We start from the raw sequence: 9291 nt of genomic DNA on the forward strand, positions 1-9291 counted from the left end.
AAGTGCATCTCTAATGGTAGTAGGCATTTTATCTATCTAAATATTACTATAAAGTATATATTTTATTTCGCCTATCAACTGTTTTATATTTTTACTCAAACCATGCTCTTTATTTTAGTCATTTATCCAAATACTATTAATTTTATAGAATGTCACGTCAACAACAAAGATGGAGGGAAATGATCCTAATGATTAAATACATTTTGCCTAGCGTTGAAGGCTAGGTACATGTAACTAGTGAATATGAGTTGAGCCAAAATGCCTAATCATATGCCTAGTGCATTGAAATTGAAAAAAGTGAATCACACTAGGCATTTTAACTAACAAGTATTATATGCCTAGTGCATTGGAGATGCTCTAAACTAGAGAGAGAGAGAGAGAGATGTTTTCTTATGTAAAATTAGGGGTGTAACTTGGGCGGATTCGGTCGGGTTGAGAGGTTATCCAAGCCTAGTCCAAGTTGTGCTAAGATTTGTCCAAGCCCGCTCAAGTCCGAATTGTAACCCCAGGATATCTGCCCAAGCCTGACCCGAGTTAAACCCGAATTATCTGATTTGCCCGAATTGTAAATGAATTTTAATTTTTTTTTTTTGCAGCTACATTATTAAATTATTAAAATTTGACTCTATTTAGATTTTATTTTTTATTTTTTATTTTTTATAGAAAATCATTAATACCATCAAAACAAATAATTTATATAATGTAAGGGATATGCTACTATAGTAGTCCTTACAACTTATGAGTGAAAATAAAAAGAAAAAAAAGTAAGATTTTATGTTATTTGTATATACAATATACATTCAATATGATTTAATAATTAAATTACTTTAATATCATGTAATGGTTAATAATTTATATATATATTTAATATTTTTATATATCTATATATGTATAATTCGGGTTTCGGGTTGCTCGGGTTGTTTGACGTCTTTGTCTAAATCCGTCCAAATTTAATTCGGACTTCTAAATTTTTGCCTAAGCCCACATCAAATTTAAAAATATTTTGTCTAAACTCTAAAAAAATTCAGGCTGGGCTCGGATTGAGCCCGCCGAAGTTGCATTCCTATGTAAAATAAGAACATAAACTAGAGAGAGAGAGAGAGAGAGAGAGAGAGAGAGATAGATTTTCTTATGTAAAATAATGGGGGCAGCTTTGGCTCTTTTCTAGTTTTTCTACGCACGGTTTTCGTCTCAGTTTCTGTAAAAGAATTGTTTGGTTTGAATTTTTTGGATTTATTTTTAAAAAATTTAATTTTTTTTGTTTTTTTTATTGAATTTTTTAATATTTTAAATAATATTTTTAATTTTTAAATATATTTAATATAAATATACTTAAAAAATATAATATTTGTAAAAAAAAATTTAAAAATTTATTAACTGCCAAAAATATATTAAAAAAATACGAGAATTCAATATATTTTTTATATTCTTATGTATTTATTAATTTTTTAAAATATTTTAATTTTTAGATAAATCTAAATAAGGTACATCTAAAACAAGAAAAAAATTATTTAAAATTTTAAAAATATTTACTAAAAATAAAAAGTTCAATTTTTTAAAAATTATATCTAAAAAATTGAAATCAAACATACTGAATATTTTTGGGTGTTCATCCTCACAAATTGGCTCTCTTTTCTCAAGGAAAAAAACAAGAAATTTTCTTAGTGGACACAGAATTGACTATAAAATTATTCAAATAAAATAATTTTAATAATATATGAAATCCATCATAAAAATACAATATTTTAGAGGAGAAGGATCCCCAGACCAGGAGTTTTTTTAAAAAAATATTTCAAAAAAAAAAATTAATTAGAGAATTGACCCACTTTTCAAATTATTTAAGAAATTAACCTATTTTTTGAAATTATATCTTTAAAATGCGATTTCGAAATTAAAATTGCATCTTGAACATGCAACTTCACCTTGAAATTGTAAATTGAAAATGATGACATGGTAAAATTGTATGTTCAACATGAGATTTCAATTGAAATCTCATTTTCAACATACGATTTCAATTTCAAAATCACATTTTCAAAATGCGATTTCAAAAGTAGGTTAGTTTTTTAAATAATTTGAAAAGCGGATCAATTCTCTAAATAGTTTCTTGTTTTGAAATATTAAAAAAAAAACTCCCCATACCAGAGGGTGCCGTTTGAGTTTGTAAAGTCTATCATGGACTCTGTTTCAATTTCATTTGTCCGGCATTTCATGTATTTCATCCTTATAAAAAATTAAATTAATTCGAAAACTATAACTTATTTAATTTATAGCATTTATAACTAAAAAAAATATTTTTAAAAATAAACTATACATTTTTTTTAGTTAAAAACATGATAATTTGAGTAAGTTACAACTATCAAATCAATTTAATTTTTTATAAAAATAAAATACATAAAGTGAACGATTCAAATAATTAAAATAAAGTTCATAATAAATCCCACGTATCAACACAGTGCCCCAATCTAAAATTTGAACTGAAGACTGCAAGTGATTCTCCTCCTATTTGTATTTTATATGATTGATTGTGTGATAATTTTATGTTCATAAACTTATTGAAAAAACAATTGAGTTTGGGGAGAGTGGGGTAGTACGGATATTCTTTCTAACACACAACACCGTCCGATGAAAGGAACATGTCAAGGCATATAAAACAAGGGACTCAGCTGAGTCGACTCAGGCCCGCTTTATGTGATCCAAGTTCATTCCGTGGTCCCTCATCTTGAAAGCATTTTTTGAAAGCAATTTCAAAAACACAGAGTGATGAATTAATCTGACTCGTTTCTAGAATTAAGACTAGGTACATCTAATATTTTTAAACTCATGAATTGTGACCGCCTACTTATGATCAACTCTATTCTCGGAGACGTATGTAACCTTCTTTCTTATAAAGATGAAACAGAAGGGGACCCATGAAATCCAAGTGTGGAATTGTTGTATGTCTTAACCAATGATTGCGTTTAAAAGACAAAATGAAACTCCAACTACAAGGTTCAAGGATAAACAAGAATAGTCTTGTCTTGTGAGTTTAGTTAGCTCAACAGAGTTTACTCAACTCAACTCAACTCAATCGAGAACCAATTAGTTTATAAGAGAGACACATTAGAGATGATATCAGAAAAATCTGATGATGATATGCTTTCTATGCCATATATAATTAAATGGAGATGAGGAGGGAAGCCAATCGCCATACTCCAAGACTGGAGACGACTAAAACGTGAGTCCAAACAAAGCCTATGCAATCAACATCAGATGGCCCTCAATGGGTTGCTTTTTTAATTTATTTTTTTGTTCATTCATAAATTGGTTGATTTTCATTTGAATAATGTTAGAGATTTTAAATATTTTATTAATATTTTTATCAAATGCACACCATGTAAATCTTACATCCATATAAAATATTTGGTAAAAATATTAATAAAATATTTGAACGCCTATCATTTTCCTTTCCAGTTTCCACTAATGGTTGATGTCCTTTCCTTAACCTCACTCCCTTCATTTTTCTTCTTGGCTTTGCTTCAAGTTTTTGGAATCTGTATTTGTTTGGATGAGTTAATTATACTTTTGTTCCTATAATTTGATCTTAGACTCTATAGTTTTAATTTAAATAATTTATTCTCTACATTTTTAAGTCTAATTTTAATTTGATCATTTAATTTAAATTTTTGTTAATTTTGTCTACTTATACATCTTAAGAAATTGATAAGTGTCCTAAAATTGCTAATTTTAACATCTAATTTAGATGGAATGACCAAATTGAAACTAGAATTAAAGTGATAAGTGTCAAAAAATTGTTAATTTTATCCTTCAATTTAGATAGAAAGACTTAATTGAACCAGACTTAAAATGTAAAAATCAAATTATTTAAATTAAAACTATAGGAACTAAAATGAAATTTGGATCAAGCTACATTAGATTTAGGATTTGTGGAAGAAAAAGAAAATGAAAAAGAAATATGTCAAAAAATTAATTTATATTTCATTCATTTTCCTTTTTATTATTTTCTTTCTGCAAATTTATTTTTGAATTATTGATCAAAAAACAACCTAAATATTATGAAAGAATCAGAAATTAAGACACTATTTGGCATCCCTTACAAAAGTGTACTTTTTTATTTTATTTTTTTTGTTACATAACATCTATACTTTTTTTACATATTTTTTGATAGAAAGTTTTAAAGAAAAAACTTATTTAAATTATTCCAAACATCTTCTAAGAAATAAAAACATACTTTCCTTTATTGATTGAAACAATATAATTTTCTATTTTAAGATAGGGTCCAATATATATATGTTTAAAGATCACAGTCGCAGCGCTCACAGAACTATTAGAATGAGGTAAGATGCCATTAGGCTAAGCAGTGGGCAAAAGGTCATGAGGTCATGCTAAGACTATTTCTAACGCTTTATCAAATCTTGTATCAAATTTAAAATTTAGTAAAAAAGTCACTTTTTACAGTTTTAATAGTTTTATCGAATTGGTATCAAAACGAGAATTCATTAAATTTTTCATCAAAGTGAGAACAGGGGGAAGATTTCACCAATTTACTGTGCGTGACCGTTGGGGGAGACCAACCGGTCGACCGATTCCCTTGCAAATAAGTTGGTTTAAACAGGTCAAAAGGTTCAAAGAGGTAAAAAAAAAAAATACACTAACTAGTCGACCCCTGTTTTGATCACAACCATTAGAGCAGTCTGTATTAAATTGAGGAAATGGTCTTTTTTTTACTCAGATTTGATGAAAAATTTGGTGAACCATTAGAGATGCTCTAACAGGTTCTGCCTGCATTTAATAAGAAGTAATATAGTTGAATAAAAAATCAACGCCAATTAATACACTTTAACGAGTAGCATTATTTATTTATTTATTTTTAAGAATAAAAGTAAATTATTAGATAAAAATTGGCAATGCTTAGTGAAATTAGTCTCTCCACTCTTGTAAATGAAATAAAATTTTTGCCTCTTAATTTAATTTTCTTTAGAGAAAGTTAAATTCATGACATTCTCTTAACATAGTTTAGGAGAATCATGATAACTAATTAAATTAAGTCTAATTTATTTATTTTTTATTTTATAATTTGAATCTTTTGCAAATCGTTTGAGGATTGAGCCAGCCCACACAATGGGGCTTTTTTCTTTTTCTCTTTTTCTTTTTTGCCATATGGGCCAGCATGACAAGAAACGAAAAGTATTATGATACAATTTTTATATAAATTGTTTTTTTATCAAAAGGCAAGTGTTTCATCTTCTATTTCACCATCCTCCATTACACCTCTAATGAGATGATAAACAATGACAATCAATCAATTTTTTTTAAAGTGTGAAACCACTTTACATAAAAGTGAGTCATATTATTAAATATAAAATTAGAGAAATGTAATATCTCTTATCAAAATATTGTGACCATAACATTGTTATAGTGAAGTGGATTGTTTTTAGCTGATCGTTAGGCCCCGTGGGGCTATCATGTGATTGTTTGACAACGCTACTATATTTAGTTTCACAACAATGAATGATGCATTTTAAAATTATACTTGTTAATTGAGAGGGTAATTTGTGAGCAAATTGGGCCGAGGTAGGACGAGTCTTCTTTGGAAGTTGGGCCGCACAATAGGCCAAGGAGATATTTTGTATTTCGGCTTTGGGTTGAGGTAGGTACCAGGACGGTTGGATGTGTTGCTAGGATTGGGACATATTTACCTTCTGACCGGGATGATGACAGGGCGATAGGCCGAGCTAGGTGTAGCTCGACAGGAGACCAACCTGTAGCATGGTAATCACGGCTCGCCCATGTTGAGCACAGAGCGGAGGTAACATCAATGGCGATAGCTGAGCTGTGTATAGCTCGGCAGGGTGGCATTCGATAGATCGGCTTTTGATCACACGGTCCGAATGGCAGGGGACCGAGATAAGGCAGTTCGGTCAGGAATATATAACCGAGGTAAAGGGTTCAACCATCTCACTTGGCTTGCAGTGATGAGACTCCTAGAAGGGCTCTGCTAAGGAGAGTAGAGTCTTACTGGGATTGTGCAAACCATCTCACTTGGTTGGTAGAGAGTAGGGTGTGTGATTCCTAGGAGGACTCTCATAGGGAGAGTTGGAATCCTACTAGGATTGTGCCAAGCAGAGTCTATAAAAGCTTATGACCAGACCTTTGTACAGGTATCACAATCTCAATTCTTACTCTAGAATACACAGAGCTTATTGTCTATTGTCTAGTTGCTGACTTAGGCATCGGAGGGGTTTCCGGCACACACTCGCCGGTTAGCTCACGTTTGTGTTTTCAGGTGGCAAAGCAATGTTGTTTGGAGGAGTGCAAACTTAATCAACAGGATTATACAAGGAAATTATTTCGTACTCGTACATTAACTATTTTTTGAACACTATAATGGCCACCCAATGTCATTATAAAAAATGGATGAAGTTGTTGTAGATTTGTAACTTTATTAAGAAAAAGGTTTATAATAATCTTAAAGGTTGTTGGTGTTAGACAATATGTAAAATATATATATATATATATATATAATAGTGTTTTAAAATATGTTAACCATGTATTGAGATTATAAATATTTTAATATTATATGCGTCGTATTAATCACACCTTAAGACTGTTATTAAAGTAAGGGAGATTCTATTTATAAATCCTCTTAGAACAGACCATTTAACCATTAAATTTATATAACAATAATACCTTCAAGTAAAATAATCATTAAGGACAAATATGGGTGTATATATATTCATTCAAGTAATTCATATATAAAAATACATCTATATACACCATCACTAATACATTACATCTTTTGAAACAAATTTCTCTTCCAACATTGTTCATTTTCACCATTATAATATAACACATTACATTTATCATTTTCACCATTATAATCTAGCACACTATACTCATCATCTTCGCCAATCTTCGCCATTATTTTCCAAACTCAAAACATTATTGTTGTTGAAAATTTAGAGTTTTAAGAACATTAAAATCAATTGGTTTTGAAGATTTGCACACCATAAATGACACTCAGATTATTGATTTGAAACAATATAAAAATGAAGGGCAAATTACATATACACCCCTCCAGGTTTGACAAAATTATAGATACCCCCCTGAGGTTTGAGAAATTACGAATTCCCCCCTGAATGCTATATTTGCATAAGAAATTAGGGGGTAATTTGTTATGAAATATAAACCTCAGGGGGTAAATTGTTATGAAAATACAAACCTCAGGGGGCGGGATGTAATTTCCGAAACCTCAGGGGGGTATCTGTAATTTAACCAAACCTGGAGGGGTGTATATGTAATTTGCCCAAAAATGAAAAGGTTTGTTTTATCCCATTCGTATAGAAAATGGCTTGTTTGCTCGCTATGTATTTAGACAACCAGAGTTAAACATTTATAAAATTTTTAATTATTTATATTTGAATAAAATTATTTTGTTCAAATTATTAAGATTGATCAAATATTAAATGTTCATATATAAAAAATTGAACATTTTGATAGTGGTGTGTACCAGTTTATTAACTTAAGGTTAAAAAAAGAAAGTAATGGTGTAAACCACGATATTTTCACAATCTAAAAATTATTACATATATATATATATATATATATATATATATATTAAGCAATAGTGTGTAATGAGAAAACCGATAATGTGTAAATAGAATTACCCTTGAACCCTTCTGCTAATTGAGAGAAATTATGACCACAATCTTGCCCAGCAGACTAACCCAAATTTGGTAACAACACCTTTGCACGTAACTGCAATTCTTACAATAAAAAGTTGCAAAACTTTTTCTATTACCAGACCTTATTGTATACACATTCTGGGTTAAAATACAAACAAAACATTTTCAGACTCAATCACATATAAGTACATTGAGTGCCACTCCCCTGCTCCGTTTTACACCATGCTTATTCTGTGCCTCCAATTCCGGCAGCTGCTGCATTACTTTCCTCTAAATCAATGTTCTTCTTCTCTTCTCGGCGCCTCTTACAATCGTAAAAATACACGACAAAAACCAACCACTTGGTAACATTACCCACACAAACCAACCCAACAAGCGGCGCTGTGATTGCCATTTTATTGAAATTTTCTCCCACAATCGTCCACCCCAAATACAGGCTCGACAGCCTTAAACCGAGCCTCCACACCAAGAAAACAAGGACAAACAAAAACCCACGTCGCCTGCTACCTCTGCTAAGATATGAAGAAATCAGCAATGCCACATCCCCTTGTTTTTTTTCTTCCAGTATAGAAATTACAATACCCATGTTCCATATTGCACTCCACTCTATATATTTAGCTAGCAAAGCTATGAAGAGTACTCCAAATAACAGCATAAACAGAACATCACGGGATGCAATGTACATGTATGCTGCTAAGCAAAACAATCCTGATAAAATTAGAAAGCCTAATAGAAGAGTACATATAGATGTGATTAGAGGCCCTTTAAACCTTGTTTCTTTGATGAAATTTTGCAATAGTTGTATCAGATTCAAGGTCTTCTTTCCTGTATGGATTGTTGATGCAGAGTCAACGATTGCGATCAGGGTTATGAGGTCTAGGAAATGGAGGATTCCCAAGTATAACAGAACTAGGAGGTAGGTAGGAGACAAATCATCAATCAGTCTTTCTGCAAAACCAAGTGTTGTCCAATTCCAATCAAGACAAAATTTGCAGTATAAATCAGATTCAGGAGGGGCTTGTGATAAGATTTTGGCTGTTTGAATGAGGGTGTGTTGAATGAGAGTTTCATAGACAAGTAGGAAGCAAAACAGGGGAATAGAGGTGAGGAGGGTGTAGATGATGAAGTGGGGATTCTTGAATGGAATTATGAGAGCTTCTTTGAGAATCTTGAAGAAGCCTAGCTTTTCTTGCACCATGATTTGGGTGTTTTCCATTTTCTTTGTGATGATCCAATTCTCTCTGTTCTTGTTCAAATAGATAAATATTTGATCTTTCTGTTCAAGATGGAGTTTCTATAGGTTGGTGGTGACATGTAAAATAATTAAATTCTGTAGAAAGACTTTGAAATTGACTTGCTTTGGTTCCCTGTTCATGAATCTACCCTAACATAAAGAGAAATGTTATGTGTTATAGAATTTTTTAATCATTATTTTGTGTTTATATAACATTTATATTATTGGTTATGTTATTTAGTGATAATTATTAAGAAAAAAAATTTATATCTTGTTATGTGTTTCATTGATATAAAATATAAAAAAATAAAAATGATATATATATTTAATTCTGGTCTTGAAATCTTGATTACTTTACCCCCAACAATTTTCAAT

The 9291-nt window shown here is 30.6% G+C and overlaps 1 protein-coding gene across 1 annotated transcript; it reads right to left on the reverse strand.

The window, feature by feature from the left end:
- Positions 1-7647: 7647 nt before the first annotated feature.
- Positions 7648-9034, reverse strand: LOC114280921 (uncharacterized). The gene has a single exon (XM_028223329.2). It carries the CDS (start codon positions 8896-8898, stop codon positions 7909-7911), a length of 990 nt encoding a protein of 329 aa, XP_028079130.1. The 5' UTR covers positions 8899-9034; the 3' UTR covers positions 7648-7908.
- Positions 9035-9291: the final 257 nt, after the last annotated feature.

This window comes from Camellia sinensis, chromosome 4 (assembly GCF_055761805.1).
Source record: "Camellia sinensis isolate YWXY chromosome 4, ASM5576180v1, whole genome shotgun sequence".
Classification (NCBI taxonomy): Eukaryota; Viridiplantae; Streptophyta; class Magnoliopsida; order Ericales; family Theaceae; genus Camellia; species Camellia sinensis.